A 23,583-nucleotide genomic window follows, 5' to 3' on the forward strand; every position below is an offset into this window, starting at 1 on the left:
TAGCAGACATTGATAAAGTCTCCAGGAATGCAGGTGTTTATGTCCATGCAAAGCACCAGCCATCTCTGTCCTCAGGACAAATGGATCACATGTTCTTCGTGGGGATTTGTACAGATGAAAGTTTGTATCAAGCTAAAGCGTATGACACCATAGATTTGGAGTTGATCAGTTACAGCCCCTTCTTCGAGGTACCTAAATCTTTCACTCTGTACTTTGAAGTTGTTGTGTGCCATTTCTTCAGTGTATTCAGTATAAGCTCCTTCACTGCTATTGGTCCTGGTCCACTAGGAAATTTTCCCCCAATCATCCATCACACAAGAGATGCTCCCTGGCTGGCCCTGGCATCATCTCGTAATCTAAAGTTTTCACATTTCTGAAGCCAGGGTCCATCAGTTCTGCGTAGCACTTCTTCTAGACTCTGGCACCAATTAAGGTGATATTATAAGCCCGGGACATCTATTAGGCAGAACTGAAATCGCAGCTTTTTTATTAGCAGAGACACTGAGCACTGAGGCTCTGCAGATTCCAGTCAGGGATGGTCCACCGCTAAGCTAATTCTCTAATGCCTCTCATTACCTTACATATAGTTCTTGGCTATGTACACATCATCTTAACCAAGAGGGACACAGTGCCAGAATGTTTTTGGGTGACACTACACTGACAAAAATCATTTAGGGAAGAGAGATCTAGACTGCTTTTCTTTATCTACTCTTTTGAACAGAAAGCAAGCAGAAGAGCAAGCAATCAAAGTTTTATTGAGAAGTGCAATGACAGATCCCTGCAGCAGGCACGGGATCCTCAAAGTGCATCGCCTACCTAGCACTGCTTTAATTTAAAAACCACGGATATTTTAGCATTGTACAACTTCGAACATTATCTCCCCTAGCTAATCTTATTGGCATGCTATGGGCCCAGTATTTTTAAAGACATCTGACTGTAATGGAACACGTTCTCATTACAGTCCACTAATGGATTGCCATTCTTCTTGTGGCATAAATATTTAATAGGACTACTGGGACCCAAATGGTGACCCTTTCTACTTCTTCCATGCCTACGTGCCAACTCTCCAGTACCCCATCAATCTATTCCTTCTGTTCCTGTCGCTCTTCTCAATTCCTTTTATACAGGTCTCCCTTCTATCATAGGGTCACTGAATGTATTAGGCCCTATTACTTCAAATGTGCTATACCCTTCCAAATGATTAACTTATCTCAGCATGAAAATTCAGCTCAAGTGTCCCTTCCTCACAGCAGAAGAGGGCAAGAAGCATTGCTAGGCGTCTTCACAGTCCTGTGTTTCTGACTTTAAAATATTTTTTTCAGTTTTTATAATGATATATTCAATCTCCAGACACCACTAGCCAGTAGGTATTATAATGGTATGAGTTAAGTCTCCTTTTCTGCATCATATGTCCCTAATATCTAGAAGGCTGCATAATTGCTGGACAGGTTACATAAGAACATATGTTGGCCTTGGAGTCAAAACTTAGGGGTCCAAACAGCCTAAGTTTGGACCCCTGACCCACCATCTACTAAGTTAGTCTTGAGCAGGTTACTTTATCCCATGTCTCAGTTCATTTATGTATGAAATGTGGTAACAAGAAAATAGTACCCCCCCCCAATTTGAAGGGTCTAGAAGGATTGAATGAGGCAATTAACTTAAACTAGTAAAAGCAGTGATTAGTACTAGTAAATAACCAGCAAATATTAGGAATAGTTATTTATAACCAATCATAAAGCCTGCCTTTTGTTAGAAACTCAATATTTTATGTATGAAGCAAAAATCACAACACTGCCCTATTTTTACATGTGAGAAAATTGAAAATCAGAATAAAATAAATAAGGTGCCCAAGATTACAAAGAACCTAATGGGACGCACACTTAGAGTCCATATCTGACCACAATGGCCACTTTTTTTTTTTTTAAATAATGTTACGAGGGCAAATTGAGAGAGAAATTAGGTGAAAGACTCAATAGAACATTGTCTCTGCGAACTGGTGGGGAAAAAATGTGCTGCTGTAAAAACAATAGCAAGAGTCCTCCCCTTTTGGGCTCTGTCCAATTGGATAAGAACAGAACCCCACATGTATGAAGCAGTTGTGCTTCTCCCTAGTGGGAGAGGAACTGGTTTGTAGGATCGGAACCATGAAGGTCTCTGAAGCTCCATTAAGATAAAGGTCTAGGTCACACACCTCTAGGTGAGAGTCTGTCTTGGGGCATCTACCAGTCACTGAATAAGAAGGTGTTCTTCTGTTTAATGTTGACTGGGATCTGTGGAGAGGCAATAGCTATCAGGAAGCTTCCGGTTGATCAGAAACAGCAGGGAGGAGATTAACAGGGAAATAATGCAGCACGTTGCTTGCTACAGGACTCGTGAAACAGAGTCGCTCTTTTTCTGGAGAGCTCCTGTCCGTCAATTCTAGTACAGGATGTTTGAATGGGCTCTCTACCTGCCTTTGCTTCCAGACAAGGAACTGGGGACCCAAGAAGACAATTTGGTGCTGAGAGAATAAAATGATACCCCCAGGTCCTGTTATCCTTCAGTCAGGAAGGCATCCTACCCGGAGCAAGTCTGGAGACTAATGAGTTAGACTAATGGAGGGTATCCTTACAAATTAATACAGTTCTGACAAAGAAAAACCCCATATGTTTTGTCTGCCTCAAACCCAGATGGTGATCATCAGTATAACTCACTCGGGTCTCAGCTTAAAGTTAAGGACAAAGAGGAATTTGACCTGGGGTGTGCTGTCGGTTCCTAGACACTATCCCTCATGTGAGCATTCATCCAAAACTAGCTAGGCACTTTCTAAGAATTTTAACATGCCATAGCACTCAAGCAACTGCATGAATGTTTCTGCTGTCCTTTTACTGAAACCAGCTTCCTGCAGCTGCAGCAGGCAGGTATTAGTAGTAAGTTAAACCTTGTTGCCTACAGTGAAGGTTGAGTTGCGACACCCTGAAGGGTCTCTATGGAATCTCACCATAGGAAGGCTAGTTGCTATCCTTCACCCCCTCAGCATTTGCCTTTCTTTCCTGATGCCACACATCTGCATCTATTGCAGCATCTGAATCTCCCAGGGGTGTGCTTTGGCTCCTGATCACAGAACAGATATGTATCAGATCCTAGTATTGAACTCAAAATCATTTTTCAATAATCTTGTCATCAATTCCATGGACTTATAATCCATTAGACAGATATTTAGTCCTTACTCAATATGTGTTTTAAGCGCCAGGAGCAAAATTACTATACCTGCATAACTATATCAGTGGAGGCAACAGGCGACAGCAGCAAAATAATCATATATGTATTTCAAATGATGATGCCTGCTAGGGAGATAATAAATGAAGCATGCCAGAAGAAGGGCAGAAGCTAGAGTTAGGGAAAATAAGTGAGAGGGGAAAGTCACACAAATACGTTTCCGAACATATCAAGATCAGAGTACAGGATATTTGAAGGAAGCAAAGAAGGCCTGGAGGCACTGATGGCTAGGAGTTCCTGGGGGCTCTGGGCATATTTAGTAGAGCCTAGCTAGTCATTGTTAGGAAGGGACTGTATCTGGGATTGTGATGAAATGCCCTGGCGGACTTTGGACAAAAGAGTGACATATTAAACTTTATGTTCAGAAGTTCATTCTCTCTGCTATGGTGATAACTTACTCAGAGGAACATTCGAAAGTGGAAATAGAAGGCTAGGGAAACTGATAGGAGACAAGCTGGTGTTTATACCAGGAAAATCGTCAGGCAGATGCTAAGAGGTGATCTGATTCTCAATTTGCCAATGAAATCCAAAAGGATTTATTTGACAATAAAATAAAATAAGGCTGACTGTAGAGAATGGGAGAAGAAAGAGTCATGTCAGGCTCACCTGCTCGAACGGTGTGTGATTTTTTTTCCCCCTGGAAGATTCCAAAAGGATGAGCACACAGAGAGATAGATGGTAGAAGAGGGACTAAGAGAAGAATAAATCTAATGTGAAGTGCTGTGGATCTCAGGTAAAGGAGGACATAAGTTGAGGGGTACCTGGGATGAATGGAGGAGTCAACCACCCAACTAATTTTGTCTGTTTGTTTTTGTTTTTGTTTTTACCATTGAGGAATAGGTTGAGCAGCAATAAGAAACAGAGGCATTTTTTTTTTTCAAAAAGGTTGTGCTCATAGTTTGTGGCTTTAAGATTTGATATTTCAAAGATGGAACCGTTCTCAGAGACAATGATTGAAGGGTCCTCTTCCACAAGGGGCAAACCTGCCCACCATGGAAGTGGCATAGAGGTGAACCACAACAAGGTTCTTTAGTGGATGTAAGAGAGTGGTCAGGAAAGGGGAAGGATGAAATGTAAGCTAGGGGAATTTTGAAAATGAAGGCATCTTAACAATGTAAGGGAGAAAGAATTGCTTGAAGTTGGCTGTGAGGAGCTAAGGACCATTCTCTCCAGGGACATGAGAGAAGGATCCCTAAGGCCCAGAGAAGGTTTCTGAAGACACAAAGATAAGGAGGAAGGAAGAGTGTGTACTCAAGTCAGGGACAAAGATAAGCGAGAGCTGTTGCCTTGTGATAACTCTGGCTCCAGAAGAAAAGTAAGAAGATTTGAGAGGATAGGCTAGTGTACAGCAGTGGTCTTCAAACTGTGGTACTTACATCTACAGCATCAGCACTGCCCTGCAGCTTGTCAGAAATGGATGTGCTCGGGCTCCAAATCAGACACTCCAGTGGGAAACAGCGGCCATGCGTGTGATGCCGATGCTGCTCATGTGAGAATCACTGCTAACCTCGACACACACACACACACGCACGCACGCACGCACGCACGCACGCACGCACGCACGCACGCACGGCAGCTCAAAAGGGAGGCATATCCAGAGGTGGAGAGAGAAAGGAAGCTTGTGGTAGGGGTTGTGCTAAGAAGGACAAAGATACCAGGCCTGCTGGGGTTGGTTACCGTGTGTTTCCATGTGGAATTACATTCCTCCTTAGTTCAGTGTGGGGCTGTGCTTGTAGGTGGATCCTGACAACTATTAAGTGATGAACCGGGGTCTCTTACCTGGGAACCTTTTCTATGACGCCAAAGAAGCCATCAAGGAAAGCTGCAGATGTTTCCAGTTGTTCCTGATTCAGATTGAAAAAAAAAGAGAGAGCCCTATTACTAGGGGAATGAGGAAATTCACCTGTGTCTCTGAAGTTACTGCCTCATTTTAATTATACTGTTTTTCCAGTCTCCAGAGCATCTGTGTTTCTTGTCCTCTCTCTTTGTCTTTATAGCAAGGAAAACGTGATCTAGTGAAGAACTGGCAGTAAAAAAAAATACTATTTTCTCCCTTTACTCCTCATTCACCTGTTTTTATATGCACCGCCCCATTTGGTGCTCAATCTGAAAGCTTTGATCCTCAACTTCCTATCTCTTCAAGAGATGTTCCACAGCCCATGCCCACCCCTCCTCAGTATCTAACCCCAGTACCCGTTTTGTCATTGAGATCTGGTGCAAGCGCCCTACTTATAAAAGCAAAGTCCTTCTCGATACTTTTTTCTTTGTCACTCAAATCTATGTCCTTGCCTTCTAACATACTACCTTTCCCTTATTTAAAATGACCACTCACTGACTGTCTCCCATCACTATATAACAAACACAAAGTGAGAATTTTCGTCAGTTTCTCTCAGTGATGTGACTCCCAAGGATAGGAACTAAGTATTCACTAATAATTGTATTACATCAATGAATAAGTATAAACTTATTGTGGCCAGACATTGTACTAATTTAAAGTTTTGAATTGAGTAAAACTTTTATTCTCCTGAAAATCTTGGGAGGTGTATATGACTAACCATTATTAGACAGACAGGAAAACTAAGACCCAAAAAGGCTTTGTAATGTGTTGAAGGCCAATACACAGGAGCCTGAGTCCATTCGAAACTCTGAAGCCTGCTCTTAGCTGTACCTTTGAGTCTATTGGCTTCAGTCCCACCTTGTTAATTTATCCCATTGTTAGAGAGATCTCTGATGTCTAGCAACTTAGCCTCCCTTTTTTGCAAGGAGATTTTGTTCACAGGCTTCCTGCTATCTTTTCTCCTGCACTTCACTTGTTCCCAACTCGTATATATTAAAGAGAGGGAGGACCCGAATTTATCATAGATAACTGAAGACTTAAGCGAAGCTCAAAGCCAAGTAAAATAATCATTTAAAAATGCCTGCATTCTTAAGTTGGCAAATCCTTGCAACACTCTAAAAGCTAATGAGGTAAAAAGTCTCACTTCTCTCAGTAGAGATAGGAAGATCCAGATGTTGCCCTGCTCTGGGAATTGAAGCACAGGTAATTTTCTTTTGTTTTGTTTGGTTGTTTCTAAGTATAACACCCTGTTTACTGACGGGCTTGTAATCTTACCCTTAAGTGAGACTACCTTGATTTTTGAAGATTAGTGGTAGGAAAGGATGCAGATGTTAGCTTGGTCAGCTAAATGTGATAGTCAAATTAGTGGCGCATGCAACAAAAGTCACCACCTCTGCCGTGGTCCTTTCTCCAAAGAGGCCACTGCAAATAGAACTCGGAATCTGACGCACTATCTCCCATCGCAAGACACATTATTTGGCATCTGTGAATCAGTGGAGAGGAATGCTAGACTACCCCATGTAAGCTGCAGTCTGAGCACCAATGGTTTCCTTCCCTGGCCATTCTTGTCTCAGCTAAACACCCTCTGCCTCCCAAATCCATACAAGTCCTTAGAATTGGTCCTCGGTTTCTTTCTGTCCCAACTCCAGAAAGGACAGGCCACTAGCAGACTTACAAGTGTACCTACCCTCTCGTGCTCTATCAAAGACAGTTATCCCAAGATTCTGCCTCTTATGCCTTAATCTGATAACTGAGTATCGATTCAACTTAGACATGGCAAATGGTGTAGGACCTTCACCTCAGGCCACACTAGCTAAGTGACCTTCAGTGGGTAACCTTCCTTAATCTCATTTGTCAAAGAAGGCTATGCACAAATCTGCACTGAGGGGGTGTGAGGATGTAAGGTTACTAGCCAATTAAATAAATAAACCTTTAATAATAACTAGAGATGATCATGGGACTTCAGTTTTTAAACTGTCTTCTTTATCCAACAATCTCATTTTAGCAACCTAAAAATTTTAACAGCCTAAAAGGATTTCTGAAGGAAAGCCATTTGTAATGTAGCTGAATACGTTTTCTATAAATTTTGTTTCTAAAATTAGTGTATACAAGCTTGAGGGGGGGGGATCATCTAAAAACCACGCTGCAAAGTGGACTCAAAGTACAAGCAAAGTTAGGAGTGGAAATTGTTCAGCTGACAATTTCTGATCAGCTGTTTTAGCTAGCATAGTGCTGCTTCTGAGGATACCAAGGAAGTAAGACCTGTCTCCTGTCACCACAGCCATCAGTGAGATGTGGAGGCCAGCACTGGGTAGAAATTTTACTCATTCTACTCACAAAACCCTTGGGTGGATCTGTCATTTGCCAATGTCCCCAAATTCACTCGGTATTAGTACAAGGAGCTCATGCTATGGCTGACTAATGGGGTCAAGTAGGGATACTTCTGACTTTCGTGCCCAAGAACCCCATTCCTTCATCTCCAGAATTAACACATCCAAGGGAAAGCATTGCTCACCTGCTCACTGGAGCTTAATTCCCAGATGGTTAGGAGAATGTGCAAAAGCATCTCTTCTCTGAGAGTTGTAGTGAGAAAACATGTAATGATAATATAGCCCTTAAGTTATGAAACAAAACAAAAAAAGGCAAGGCTAGATAAAACTGCTACTGCCTTATCAAGTCCCCAAACTTAATCTTATTCTTGGGAACCTGTGAGGCAGAAACATCACAGATGATTACTCATTTGGGATTGCACGGTGTTCTGGCTTCAGTTTCTGGATGTGTAAAATCCCGTGCCTTTACATGGGCCTACATGGTTCTAGCAAATATTCTGTGTTCCAAAGTCATTGCCTTTCCAGATTCTTCTCATGGCTCAGAAGTATTACCTGGGAGTTCCTTACTTTCTCTCTGCCACCTGTGACCTTAGCTACCCTGATGCTTTTTAAAGGACCACTTGGTACCCATGTAAATGCTACCAACACATAAAAGGTTGTCAGATGGGAGCAAACTTGGACCAGTCTTTAGTGGGAGCTGAATGTAAATCTGTTTCTCCCGCTGCAAGGCCCAGTAGTAATTCAGAAACTGCGTACTTCCTCTCCTGCAAAAAATAGCATTCAGGTACTCAGGAAGCTTCCTGATGTAATCCTTCATGTTTTTGCTCATTTATTGTTTCATTGGCCTTTATCCCCAGCTCCGTTTCTCTGGGATTGCACTTTCCAATCAAGCATGAATATGTGAGCTTTTGCCTCGGGTTATATGCTGTTTACTAAACCTTGGGAAGACAAAGAGTATTACAGCCGAAATTGACCTTAGATGTGTATTAGTCCAAGGCACTTAATTTAGTACAGAGGAAACTGAAACTCAATGGCACAGGCGTGGAGTGACTTACATAAATCACTCTCGTATTTTAGGGTCAGTGTTTTAAAATAATACCACACACACTTAAGTATACATGTATATTTTTCCTGGCAAATATAAATATGTCTCTCTCTCTCTCTCTCTCTCTCTCTCTCTATATATATATATATATATATATATATATATATATATATATATATGGATAGATTTCTGAAGGAAAGTCATGTGTAATGTAGCTAAATATGTTGTCTGTAAATTTTGTTTCTGGAGTTATTATAAACTAGCTTATATGTATGCTGAATGCTATATAATGATAATTTGATTAGTAATGGAGCACATACCAGTAATGCACCGCATATGCCACAGTGGTCCTATAAGACTAATACAGCTACAGATTTCCTCTGCGCGAGCAATGCTGTAACAATCAGATGTAAGCAGAGAGCACTCTCACAGGTTCATGAATGCGGATGTAAGAAAACATACTGTGTCACCCATCATACAACACAAACGATCGTGTGAGCTGCTTAATGTTGGTCATGATAACAAACAATTATCGTTGTCTCACGTATTGATGGTTCTACACTTATCCTTATTTCAGAGCAGGCACTATTTATACAGTACCATATTGTAAATAATATACTGTTTCACACCAGCGGCAGTCCTCATACGTCTCTGTCTACTGTGTCTCATCATGGAATCCTTTCTCTTGTTCCTCTTTTAATCTTGTGTTCCTCATGATTCTAGAAACAGGCTATGCCTTGTGTTTTCCACATTTCCTATGTGTTAGTAGGCTGCACCATTTAGAGTTGAGTTGGTGCGCATATAGAAATTGCATATTGATGCATTCCTCAAAGCACAACTGGACTTGCCTTTTCTTCCTTCCTCAGAAATAGCAGACAAGATATACAATCTCTTTAATGGCTACACCAGTGGAAAGGAGCAACAGACCGCCTACAATACCCTTCTGGATCTGGGTTCGCCCACTTTGCATCGAGTCCTCTACCACTATAACCAGCACTATGAGAGTTTTGGGGAATTTACCTGGCGGTGTGAAGATGAATTAGGACCCAGGTACTCAATGAACTGTGCCATCTCTTTTAAACGCTCTCTGGATTCTTGCGGCTCTCATGCTGTTACTGCCCTTCATGGAAGTTGCAGGGATTTTCTGAGAGATCTTACATGCTCAAAGAACTAAGACCTAAGCTTTACACAGCCCAAGTTGTGCACAGTGGTTTGGAGCAAGCTCTTTTTAGGCAGTTGATTCATGAAGTCACTTCCTGAACTCTGAAAATAAGCCTTTTCTCCTGACCTTAATCGATCTGACACACAACTCCCATTGTTAAATTTGCAAGGAATGGCTGTGAAGTCTTATGAAAGGGAATTAGGAGTTTTGTGAAAGAGGGTATCCTGAAACATCTAGTGCCCATGAATTACACCTCACTTATATGGACTTTCTCACGATCTTTTGAGACAGTATCAGAGAAGATGGCGACCTCCAGTAAGGTGGAATGGTATTCATTTACTTACCTACCCTGGACCCAAGCTTGTCACTTCCTAGAACACAATACACACTCTTTTTAGACTGTAGAGCCCAGATAGAGTAGCTGGAAAGTGGGGAGTGAGGAATTGGAGAGATATCCCTTCCCAGTTAGAACATTTGTTATGACCATATAATGCTATCTTGAGAAAGCAGGCTTTCCTAGAAATTCTGGGACTCAGACGGGATAAAGATTTGGGCTGCATGAAATTTAGTAAATCATTCAAGAACTCATGAAAAAGTGGAAATAGATCTCGGACTATGAGAATGTGGGGAAAGAAAAAAAGGAAAGAAAGGAAAAGAAAAGAGGACAGAAAAAGAAAAGAGGACAGGGTGGGATGGAAGAGGAAAGACAGAAGGACATGGAGAGATGAGGAGACAAGAAAAGGAGGATGGAAGGGAAGGAGGGGAAGGAGAAGGAATGAGGGAATCCGTACTACAGGACTCTGCACCCCCCTAACTGGCTCTTAAACTGACTCTTAAACAGTCTTATAATTCCATCATGAAGCACAGTGTTCTCTCCCCATTCATCTGACACGTAAGGACACTCACCTTAGTAGTTACAAAAGTTCACAGAAGGCCACTATTCAGCACATTTCCCTTGTATTTCCTCCCCCCCCCTCTCTCTCTCTCTCTCTGTGTGTGTGTGTGTGTGTGTGTGTGTGTGTGTGTGCGTGTAAGAATGCATGTGTGTATGTGTTGGAGGGCAGAGATGGCCCTTGGTCATTGTTCTGCCTGCCTCCACTTTTACAGATCTGGGATGGCTTGCCCCACGCCGCTAGCCTTTTCCTTGGTTTCTGGGAATTACATTCACAACTGCATGCCAGGCACTTTACTGGCTTAGCCATCTTTCCAAGCTCTCCTTTTCTCCTTTATTATTTTCAAGGGAAGGAGAAAACTCAGGGCATTCTTCTTGGAATAAAAATGATTATTTGTATAAAGTCAGCAGGATCTGGCTACATTCTGTAAGTGTTACCTGTAACTTATAAGGAATCATAGACTTTAAACAAACAAAGCCACTGCTGGGAATCTAAGAGAAATATGTTAGGGTCAGTTAATCTTAGTATTTTCAAGAAGTAAATTCTTGCTTAGAGGGTAGATAAATATTAAGGAATGTCCCTTCTACTCTGCATCCTGTCTCTATCCTTGGCCAAATTGTCACACACGCCTGACACGCTCTTCTGCAGCCATCTCCTCCTCTTTCACTCTTTGGTTTTCCCCTGTCCCTCTCTTCCCTTCTTTTATCTGAGATTTATTGAGTATACGTGCACAATTCTTTATTAGGAAGCCTAAGTGCCACATTTTGAATAGCACTAACATTGCATAGTTTATTGTTACTTCTAAGGGCATTTGAATCTTCAAAATTTCTCCTTTGTAACTTGAGACTCAGATGAAAAATTGGCTAATGCAGAAAGTGAACAGGGGAGGGGATGGGGATGTCACAGTGAAGCAATGCCCATAGTTGGTTGGTGCGCCCTCCCCTCCATGCTCTCCTCCCAGGGGCTCTCTCATGGGGAATACAGGCCTTTCACAAACACATAGTAGAAAACATTGTGCTATTTTGTTAGTCCGTGGAAAACAAAACCTTGGTTTTTAATGTCATGGATCTCAGGGAGAGCCATAGGAAAGGAAATGTCCACCACCTTGAGGGACAGCAATTGACTGTGGGGTTAATCTCGAGAATGAATAAAAATGGGTCTGTGGCTACACACTTCCTGTTAGCAAACAGAAAGGATTCCCACAATTCTACTAAACCCAATTCCATTAAAACCTGCGGAGGCCTCCAGACTGAGCTGAGGTTGCAAATGCTCTGAAGACAGCAGTGTTGCCCCATTGCTAACAAAGAAGGCTGTTGACTCTGACATGGTCAAGGGCAGACCCAAAGTAATTATTATTTAAAGAACAATAACTGAAGCAATGAAAACACCAGCAAAGACTCCATAGCCTAATTTAATTCGCTCTCTTGAAAGGCTACTGGGTTGTGCTCTGTCTGTCTTTGGAAGATGATGAGATGGGGCCCTCTTTCATTCTGCACCCCAACCCCCTCTCCTTTCAACTCCTCAGAAGGCTGGCTAATGATAGCACACAATGGAAGGACTAAGCGGAAACAGTCCTTAGTGGTAGTTTCTTTTGGAAACCCTGCCTGGCCAAACTACAGAAGCCAATAGGGAAAGCACAGATCTTCCTTCTGAGAGGCTACTTAGTCCGCAGGTAGAGTGTTTGTGACCTGTGGTCACTGGGGAAAATACCTTTCCCTCCAGTGTTGTCACAGAGCTCTCAGCCCCTTGACTTTGCTGCTTCAAGTTCAACATCTTGCCTTCAAAATCAGCTTCACCCTCCTTTCTCCTATCACTCTAGGAATCCAGAGATATACACTGCCCCCCTCCCCAAAACACACACACACACACACACACACACACACACACACACACACACACACACACACACACACACACTCACTGCCCAGATGAAGAGAAATTAAGTGAATGTAGTTATTCCTCTTTGAAATGCTTACTCTAAGTGGGGTGCAGAAGGAAAAATATCCTATTTAGGTAAGGAGTTGTTGATTGAAGCAGAAAAAGAGATTCTTCTACACAGGAGAAGTTTACCAGCTTAGCGTTAGTAAATACCACAAGCAGTTCTGCCCAGTAAACTTTCTAGACAGCATTCTGAGGCCTACATGAGATGAGCTTGCTGCAATGGGAGAATCGTCCTTGTGGCTCCATGGCCACTTACATCTTTGAAGAATTGAGAATAAATACAACCAAGGGAGGTAATCCCTTGTCCGAAGAACTCAGAGAGAAAATCAACAAGATCTGAGAGCTGGTTTTCAGGTATCCTGTACCTCTGACACAGGAACAAAGGACACAGCAGTCAACCTGATGATAGCCATTTTACCAGGCTGGGTGCCAGAGGCTCGCCCATGCTAAGCAATCTGTCTTTTCAGATGTGTGTAATCCTGAGGCAACCTTGTTCTCCTCTCCTGCCCCAAGGGATCCTCAATGGCTCAGATGCCCTCTTATCTACTTGCTTGCTTTTTCAGCCCAGGCTTAGAAGCGATGGCAGTGGCCTTGTGGCTTTAGGAAGTAGATGAAGACATGGAGCACGAGCTGTCTGGGAGGTTCATTAGGTGTTGTGTGCACCTGGGAGTCTGCTCTGTCCAAAATATGCTCCTGTGTTAATGTAAGCCAGAGCCCTAGTGTTCCCAGGCTTATTGTATATAATTGGTTATATCAGATACCCCTTTCCTTCCACTATACTGACTGCCTTTTATCAATTCAAATATAGCCTTGAAGGGAGAACACTCAGACAAGCATATTACATGTCATTTAATGATGATATATTACCGGCTCTATAGAACAGCGATTTGGCTTCTTTCCAAACTACAGATTCCATGATATTAAAAGTTATATAGTCCCACTCAAACATGAGTTACTCATGTTTTCATTTTCACTTTTTTTCTGGCTGCATTTGATACTTCTGTTTCTGTTTTGTGCATGTACTACTTTCCATAACCATTCATTCATCCATGCATTCATTCATTCATTCATTCATGGACTGACACACATCAAGGATCGGCTGTACTAAGTAGAAAAGATAGAATGGTCAGCTCTACCTTCTTAAAATCTGGAATCTAGCTCTGAGCATAATTCTTTTTTAGCCTTCTCTTTTTTGTTTGTTTGTTTTCTGACAGAAATATCCTTTTCTCTTTGATCTGTAGGAAAGCAGGCCTCATCCTTTCCCAGCTTGGAGATCTGAGCAGCTGGTGCAATGGACTCCTTCAAGAGCCCAAGATAAGTTTGAGACGTGGTTCACTCAAGTACCTGGGCTGCCGCTACAGTGAGATCAAACCCTATGGACTGGACTGGTCAGAGCTCAGCCGAGACCTCAGGAAGACATGTGAGGAACAGACCTTGAGCGTCCCCTACAATGACTATGGGGACAGCAAAGACATCTAACTTCATAGGGCCAGGGAGTAACTGCCAAAATAAAGCAGGGGAGAAGAGGGGAACATCTGGGTTGGTTTGTGGATTTCTAGACATTTTTTAATGGAACATCCAAAGCTCCACAAGTACCTTCTAAACCAGGAAGAGGGTAGACCTTTGCTCCCTGTGAGATTTGTCCAGTGTGATATTCTCCACCTGCATGACCAGTCAACCCGCCAGCCAGCCAGTAGCTTCATGCAGCACCATTTTTCCCCTTAGAAGATTACCTTGGAACTCACTTTGGTATTCATTGGTTTCGTTCACTTTTTTTTTTTTTTTTTACCTTCAGTCAACCTATCAGGAGTCTCAAGAGCTCTATCCTGCACCCTATAGCAGGTCTAAGGTGGAGGCTCTTCTGCTTAATGGGTTCCCAAGTCTATGGCATCTGGGGACAGAAGTGAAGACATAAAGCTTCAGCTGCCTCATGCTTAGCCCATTTCTTAGGAAGCGTCGGGATGTTGGGAGCCAAGGCATGTATGAAGAAGAGAATAAATGACCCATGACCGTTTCTCATGGGTTTTCCCCCAAAACTCTCTCCTGTTGTTGTCTTCACACCTCAGAAGTAAACCCAAGTTCTGCTATAGGTCCATTGGACCTTACAAAGACTTACGTCTCTCCTCTCCCATGTTTAACCAGAACTACAATTTCTGGTTGATTTCTGTCCTTTCTTCTAAACAACCTTATCTTTGAGAGGCTGTGAGATATCAACCGTCAAATGTAGCTCCAGAGAGGGCTACCTGCAAGACTATTTAGTAGCTGACATTACAAGAAATAAGTGGAGTTTGTTTAAAAATATTTGTACATGCCTAGGGTACTGTCAGAGTTCTAAGAGCCTTGATTCTGTTTGGTCCCAGGCCTCTTCCCCTGGGCAGAAAGGACTTGGCTAATGTTTGCTTTACTCCTGGAATGAGATTCTTTCTTGTCAGTGTTTTAGTAACTAAAGCTCTTATCAATCTGAAAACCATTTCTCTCCATACTACCCTAACTACATTTTCTTAATTATAATGTAAATTTTCACAGTCCTTTCTCTCATGAAAATCATTAGGACTCTATCCTTGTCACTGCCTGCCCACCCAACTCTGTCAGTTACTGAAGAGCAGCAGAGCCTCTGGAGAGACCAGAACATCTGATGATCACACATGAGGACTGAGGCTCCATTTGCACACACTGCCCAAGGATGGTGATATGGTGAGCTAGCTAATAGGAAGGCTAGCTTTTTAGAAACAACCTCATGGGACCAGATTGCCTAACAATGACCATGCAGCCAGCTTGCCTTGATGGAATTATTCATGTGGAAACACATGACACAAGTCTGGAAGGCTCTATAACTCAGCCACTGAGCCTTACTTATACTTTCCAATGAGGAATAATTACAGATGACATTAACTATTTGATGTGTGATGCGTGGTACTATAAACACCTAGAATCTCCCAGCACCTCCTAAAGAAAGTTCTATTCTTATCAGCCTTTTAGTGATGAGGAAACCAAGGCAGGAAGGTGACACACTGTTCCCTGGGTGCCTCATACACTATGTACCCTGAGCTGCAGTGCCTCGAGAACATAGGAGTTTAACTACTCTATGTTGCCTAAAGTATATGGCTGTTGAAGCACTTAGGTCCACAGGGAACCTGCCCAGAGAACTTCACCTTCCTAAGGGACCGTATACAAATGTACAGTGAGTCCAAGCTCGCCCATAGCCTTTGGACTCAGGGCACCTTTGGTATCCTCAGCACTGTCCACACTAGCTTTCCCATGGATGCACAGAGAGGAGAATAAATTGCAGGCTGTTTTTACTACTCTTCTTGCTTCTTTAAAGAGAAATATTGGAAAACTTTTCTTGTACTTTTTTTTCCTCACAGATTCCACAACTTTTAGAACAAAACACAGCAGAAATTTTAGCTGTCTCACCTGCGGCCAGTGTAGGGGCTTCAGTAAAAGGGCACCCAAGGACCACTTGTTCACCATTGCCAGAGAAGAGGATGCTATGGGCCAGTGTGGCAGTGCATGTAGCACCTCTTTACTGCCATTCTTTTTCCATTCTTCTAGTCAGTCCTATGAAGAAAAGAGTGTCTTTGTTTGAACAGAAGGATACTGAGGCTGCGATGCCTTTCAGCCCTGTTAGAGATAGGAACTTATGGGCTCAGGAGGGAGGGCAAGGAGTTTTATTAAGATCACTACTGTTACCCCCACCCTCATTCTGCTTTTATTCCAGGCATACTCTCCTCTCCCCTCTTTTTGACCTGTTCTCCAAAGATGTTCCACCTCTCGCACACATCTCCTTTATCTTCCGTCTTACCCTCTCTTCCCATCGATTGCCTTACTCTTTTAGTGTGCTCTTGTGTTTACTCTTCAGGTATGTGTCACTCGCTCACTCCCAAGCACCACATACACAGCTACAACTGGAGCAATGTACATTTGAGCTAAAAACTCCAACATGAGTGAGTTGGGGGTAGTCTGCAGAAGATGCTACACGTTGCTGGAGGACTTTTGCCCTCAGAGAGATGCATATCACACCCTGCCAATGAGTCTCAGTTCTTACCTAGAGGAACTGTCTAGAAAGGCTAATGTGATTGAGCCAGTATTAAACCTCATTTCTAAGCTGCCAAACCGGTCTTAAGGGAGCCACTTCTGTCCACCTAACCACCTTCAGCTCTGTGTCCAACTGAGATCTCTATTGTTTCCTCTTGAATGTCCATGAACCACTGTACAGCATCAGACCCTTAAATGAGTGTGCAATTGTTTCTCTTGAAGTTTGGTCCATTCGTTATTTTGAATTAACTGCACTCCTTGATATTCAAATGTTCTATTAAAAAATAATTGTGAAAAACACTCCACTCCTGTAGAAGAAAGAGGTGGTGTAATGTGACCAACTCCAACCACAACAGTGTTCTTTAAGAGATTTATTGTACGATTATGAGAAATGAAGTAATCGACTAAATAATAAACAAAGCTGTCAGTAACTGTTAAGTGTGTGGATATTACCTTGTGTCTCCCCATAAACTGAGTGATCACAGTGACCCACTGGTGAATTAAAGTTTTATATGTTACAATTTAGATTCCAAATACTTGGGCTTTGAGGCCATTATCTTAACTAGAAACGAAAATTGACTTCTATGGCCAATGCCTACCTTTATGTGGTAGTGATTTTCATCTTCTAGCCTTTCCTCCAAGTAAGCAGTAAGTGGAATGTCTTTGCAGCATGTCCACTGTATTCCAGACACAGAGAGATACAGCCTTGGCCCTCCACATAGAACATATAACTATGAGGAGAAGGTAGTCTGACAAAGCACAGGATGAGAGGGGCGGCACTGGAGTCTAAACCTTGTATGTCTATGAAAAGGTTGCAAAAGGCTATCCCAAGTCCATCCTTGGGCTTTGCAAAGGTCACTGAGGTTAATTGGATGTTATGAAATAACTCCTGGTACATAACCCCAAATTCTTAATCTATTTTTCCCATACTACAGTGTGACTTTAGAGGTTTCTTGTCTGCCTCTAAAACATATGATTCCCTTTCAATCCATCAATAATCAGAGGTTAAGAGTCTGGGCCTAATAGAGCCCCTGAAAAGTGATGATCAAAGTCATAGGCTCTGCCCAGGTAGGGCTGATGAAGGGAAGACAGGCTGTGGCAGTTCTGTGTGTTGTTCTGCGTCTTTTCCTCGCAAGTCTGGGCAGGTTACTGACTGTTTTGATAAATAGTTTATGATGGAAATAACAGGTTGTGAAATCTACATCAGAGTCATAAAAGTCTTTGAGTTTTCAGCCTGCACTTGGGGCAGTCAGCCTTCACATAAGAAATCCAAGACTTGGGGTTGGGGATTTAGCTCAGTGGTAGAGTGCTTGCCTAGCAAACGCAAAGTCCTGGGTTCGGTCCCCAGCTCCAAAAAAAAAAAAAAAAAGAAAAGAAAAGAAAAGAAAGAAATCCAAGACTTGGAGACAGAGCAATGTTTCAGCAGGGAAGAGCATTTCCTCTTCTCTTGGAGAACCTGGGCTCAGTTTCCAGCACCCCCATAGCAGTTCACAAGCGCCATAACTCCAGTTCCAGGGGGATCTGACATCCTCTTCTAGTCTCTGCACATTCCAGACACACATACAGATATATGCAGGTAAAGCATTCTTACACGGAAAATAAAAATAAATAAATATTTTTAAAAAATGAAAAACAAAGATTGTCAAGCTTCCTTCTACTCCATGATGGGGAAGTTACAGACTAGCTCTTGGTCCACAATACTCCCTTGGACAATTCTGTTGAAAACATACCAATGAAGCAATCTGATCACTTCAAAATAGTTTCACTACTGCCAGGAAGGGCCATGTCTGGGCCCATGGTCCTACCGTACATGGGGTTTGTGTTTATATGTGTGGCATGTGCTACCACCAAAGGCTATATATGGATACCCAGATGCCCATGGTTTGTGCTGCAGCCTGAAAACATGTTGATGTCCATGGGCCATGCTGCCTCTGCGGACCATATTGATGTGAGTAGCTTGTGATGCCACCTGTGGTCTTGGTGATGCCCATGGTCTGGGTTGCCTCCAAGGGCATTGTCCGGGTCTATGGGCCTACTGCAGCCAGGGGTCATGTTCATGGTCCGTGCTATCATCAGAAAACACATGGAAGCCCATGGTCCATGTTCCTGCTGAGTGTAAAGAGCAAGGCGGCTTCTTTTGCAGTGATATTGATGATTGCAGACACGTTGTTGAGAAAGAGGGACACAGAAGGCTTTCCTGACAACCCCTACCCTCACCCCAACCCACCGCCACTAATCACCACTAAAATGATAGCCTAAACAGGATGATATTGAAGAGAACTCTTTAAAAGTGTGATAAGAATGCTCAAGTTAGCACTAGACAATTGATGACTTCTGTTGGGAGTGCAGGAGTGGAATGACTCAGTTCTATTTAAGGGGCAGGCCACTGAGAGTTTGACCATTCCTAGTGACTTGTTTTGTTTAATTATTTATTTATTTTTTTTGAGGGAGAGGTTACAAGGGTGGGGGCGGGATGGAGGACTGGGAACTGTGTGTACATAATGTGATGCCCCCCAAAATCAATAAAAATATTATGTTAAAAAAGACTAGTCTCCCAATCTTCGGAATAGGACCACCAACTTCTACCAAAATGATCAGGAAAACAGGAATAACTTTGCCAAGCCTGCCCAGCATTCCTGACACGCATCCCAATTTTATTAGAAGGAGAAATGGTTACATCTGTTAAATACTAGAATCAAGTGAGTACTAGCATGTCTATTTAATCTAAGTGACCAGCATACAGATAAGATCTACTTTGGGTTTCAATTCTCTCAGAGAGAAGAGGAAGCGAATGCAGGCATGACTGTGCAAAAATAAAGTTGTGCAAACAGTCTGTGCTCCTGAGAGGACTACGGAAAGAAAGATGTGATATTGTACCCCTGTGCTTCCAAAGAGTGAATCTTAAAGCATATATGGTGACACCAGGAAAGGGAAGACATTATATCCAAGGCCAGAAAATGAGAGAAAGAAGAGTCCATCAAGGAGTGAGAAAAAGTATTGGATGTAAAGGGGTTGCTTTCAGTTATCTGTGTGTTGTTTTGTATTTGGAACTTCATGGAAATGGATTTGCCAGTCCATATGACCTTCGTGTCATTTCCTATGCTAAATTCTCAACTGCATAATACCCTTAGATATTCATCACGAGTCTGGAAAATAATATTTAAGAAGGAGAAAGCGAGTATCTGCATGGAAGTGTAGACATTACTCCCAATGCACACATGACTATGATGCTGATGTACTTCTTCTACACATAATTTGTACTTCATTAATTCCTCCTCAGATGTTTTTCTAAATTATTGCCTGCCTATCCTATACCAGGCAAGAGGAGAGGTTATAGCTGATCCTCTGAAAAACCATCCTTAGAAAAAGAGTTCAGTGGAGGATAAATGATGCTTCACTCTACGTCCATCATCTGCTTCCTAGGCTCAGAGAACTCTGGATGAGGAAGCAGAAAGAACAGGAGAGCCAAAGAATGGAGAGATATTCAGCAAAAAGGCATTTTATGTACATAATATGGTACTTGTGAAACAGCACAAGACTTGCACAAACCTGGGCCCATCAACATTTCATTATGGACAGGGCAGAACCTCAGGTGGCCTCAGTCTTCTGTGAGATCCTATTGACAGCTTCATTGATGGTTGCTTGCTGGGCAGTCATTTTCTTCAGTGATGCAATGTTGTTAAGTTTCCTATAGCTTAGTAAGTAACTCTCCAGATACACATGCAAGCAGTTCTTATTGAACTCGCCGGATCACATGCTAAACATAGGAATGAATGTGGGAGGGGCTTCTTGTTGAGAAGACGAGAGATGGGAAAAGCAAGCAGATGAGAAAGAGGATTAAAGAATGAAATGACTAAAATTCATACCTATTTGACTTTATGTTTTTCTTTTATTTTTTTTCTTCCACATGAGGGCAATACAAAGCTACAGAATTATTGGTGACTCCTTTGCGTCTGTTTCCCCCAGTCTTCCCATCAATTCTTGGTTAAGAAGGGATAAAAGCCTTCAGGATAATGGAGGATGAGACCTAGAATCCAGCCCTGATTTTGATAAACTCAACTACCAACCAGACTTCCTCCATGAACTCCAATAGTGTTCCTTTTTCGTATGAACTAGTTGACTAATGGTTCCATTTTAACTAAAACCTCAATGATGTACGGAGAGCATGCTCAGTTCATGTGGGGAATCTGGGACTTGGTTCATGTCTGGACTAATCCAAATTGAGAAAAAAGTAAACATATTTGTCTGGAGTTTTGCAATGTGGGTGCTGCAATTAGCTGATTTCCTTACAGATAGACAGGTTTTGACATCACATTTCTTCACCAAAATTGACTTTTGTTAGCGCCTATTGTATATTTGGCTACATGGGGTACAAATTAGTATAATTCATTCCTTACTACCTTTCCTAGGAACAGAACCCCAGCCATACTCTGTGCCTAATAAGAAGGGCAAGTTCCTTTGTTTCGGATGATTAAAATGTCGAGAGACCCTGAGGCTGTTGTCCAAAGAGTCACATACTGTTCTCTGACTTGCCCACTAGACAGGAAATCACCTCAGATCATGTCCTTGTGGTATCCCAAGACTCAGCTTTATTCAGACGGATGAAACTAAGGTCAGGCAAGCCTCATGTGCCCTTAGCAGTCAATGATCTCTTAGAAGACAGGCATAGGCAGTATTTTCCTTTCCTCTACCCTGGATGGTGTCTCCAGCACCTCTTTGGTGGCCTCTATATCCTCTGTGTGTTCCCTGTGTCCACAAAGGAAAAGCATCTCTGGTGTTGCTGTACCTAAGGTTGTCTTACAGTTCCTCATATTCCCTTTCCTCTAATTTAGTCTTTCTAGTTGGTGTCACATTTCAATTTTCTCTATGAAACTACCTAAGAATATTTGTTTCCTTTTCTGAATCTTAACTATTGCATACATTAATGAACTATAATTTCTTACAAGGCATTTAACATAAGACTTTTGAAAGTGCTTATGTTTTTGAAGACATCTTAAAGATTGAATTTTGATGAGAAAAGAGTTTAGATCTACTTAAACTCTAAAACTCATTGCAGGAATGACAAAGAAGTTGATTAGATATGTGATGTGATGTTGGTTGGACATGTGAACAGCTTCCTAATTAGTTGACTTGAAAAAATTCAGATTATGGTCATGAAAGGTGAGATCTACAAATGTCCAGAGAGTATAGAGATGGTGACCCACAGGGTATGTGCAACATGTTTGCCTACTGTGATTACAGAAACAAAAAAGGTAAAGAATATGTGAAATTGTAAATATACAGGGAAATTGAGAACATATGAGTTATATTTTGTAAATATCTTATGACGAAACTAAAGTGAATACAGGTTCAATGTTCTTTTATAATGGAAATCAAATGAGAGCAAATAACTCGCTTCTGAAATCTTTTGGTCTTACTGATACATGATGAAAGCCCCAGAATTCTACTTAGGTTTTCTGAAAAGCTATTTTCATTTCTAAAATTAAATTTTAAGGCATATGAATAGTATGATTTTATTATCAAAAACAAAGCATTTCAAAGGCTCCATTTTTGATACTTGAGCAATGCATTAGCTAAAGTCAGGTTTATGTCTCAACGGTAAGAATTTAGTGGAAGTTAAAATATTACAGACAGAAAAGCATTGTCTCTAATAAACTATTAGAGACAATGAAATAGTGCTTGAGTCCTCATAATAACTACAGGAAACGGCACTATCCATTAGGCTGGAAACCAAGGGAACCTGTGGGTGTCTCAGAAGCCAGAGTCCAGCCTTCAAGGAAGAAAGACGATTCATTAATGCTGGAACTACTCTCAGGAATGATGAGGATGAATCATTAAGAACCCAGGTAATTGGGCTGGAGAGATGGCTCAGAGGTTAAGAGCACTGTATGCTCTTCCAGAGGTCCTGAGTTCAATTCCCACCAACCACATGATGGTTCATAACCATCTATAATGAGATCTGGTGCCCTCTTCTTGCCTGTAGGCATACATGTAGGCAGAAAGTCATACACATCATAAATCTTTGGGACAAAAAAAGAATCCAGATAATATGGACTGACCATATTGCTGCTGCCATGGTAAACAGTCCTTGGTGAGATCAGATGACTAGGGCAGCTAGTTAACAGGCAGGATCAATCACAGTCTCTCCTCTTCCTAACCCTATACCCACTGAAGGAAACCTCACCTGGAATGACCAACTAACAAAGGAATCCAGCTTGCTCGCAACATGTTAACAGCTCAGCTGCATCACAGAGTGTAAAAGAACGAATGAAGACACACTAACTTACTAACGGCTGAGTAATCAGAAGATTGCACAAGAAAACACCTCGAAAGGTACTTACTTGGTGCAGTGCCAGAAGCGTGCCAAGTGCTCAATAGTGTTGGTGCTCCGAGGCCTTCTTCAGTATTTTTCAGACTTCAAAATGATTCGTAATTTCCTGGGTGTCTTCCCTTGACAACATGGTTCGACAGCAAGAAAACATGTTCCAATTTCACATTCTGTATCTTTTTTTTTATGTGCCAAAGGTCTTGTTCAAATTTTGATATTGAATTTCCTTGAAGAGGTTTTACTATGTTGCACAAAGCATTTTTCAAAAAAATAATTTTGAGATTATAATATAATTTCATTTTTCCTTCATTGCAAAACTTCCAGTTTACCCCACTCTGGTTCTTTTTCAGTTTCTCCACTTCCTTTTCTTTAACTGTTGGTGCGTGGGTGCATGTGTGTGCATGAGTGAGTGTTATCCCTAAAATACATAAGGCATCTTTTCATATTTTATTGCTGAAGATTTTAGTGTGCTTAGTCTCAGCTAATAGCAATTATCAGCACCATATAAGCAATTTTCACACTTTCTCTTGTCTCGTTCTCCCAATAATACTGCAAATATGTTTCTATAACTATCTCTGTTTTACATATGAGGACTCCTGGGATTGATAAAATACTGTCAATGTATTAAAGCTGTTAAGTATGTCACTCGGCGATGGGGCTGTAGCCTCACTTATACACAGCCTTCCATTCTATATTTGTTCAATGTAATGAGATAGAACTAAACTAACTGGGAAATTGGACTAAACTCAGTTTT

General features: G+C 41.8%; 1 protein-coding gene across 2 annotated transcripts in view; it reads left to right on the forward strand.

Annotated features, from left to right (window-relative positions):
• Astn1 (astrotactin 1) overlaps positions 1 to 14,005 on the forward strand; it is a 307,737-nt gene extending 293,732 nt beyond the window's left edge. For both annotated transcript variants that reach the window (XM_032914600.1, XM_032914601.1), the window contains exons 22-23: positions 9,337 to 9,520; positions 13,708 to 14,005. In XM_032914600.1, coding sequence (XP_032770491.1) covers positions 9,337 to 9,520; positions 13,708 to 13,945 — 422 coding nt within the window. In that variant the 3' untranslated portion in view covers positions 13,946 to 14,005. The remainder of the gene's footprint in view (positions 1 to 9,336; positions 9,521 to 13,707) is intronic.
• The last annotated feature ends 9,578 nt before the right edge of the window (positions 14,006 to 23,583 follow it).

This window comes from Rattus rattus, chromosome 10 (assembly GCF_011064425.1).
Source record: "Rattus rattus isolate New Zealand chromosome 10, Rrattus_CSIRO_v1, whole genome shotgun sequence".
Classification (NCBI taxonomy): domain Eukaryota; kingdom Metazoa; phylum Chordata; class Mammalia; order Rodentia; family Muridae; genus Rattus; species Rattus rattus.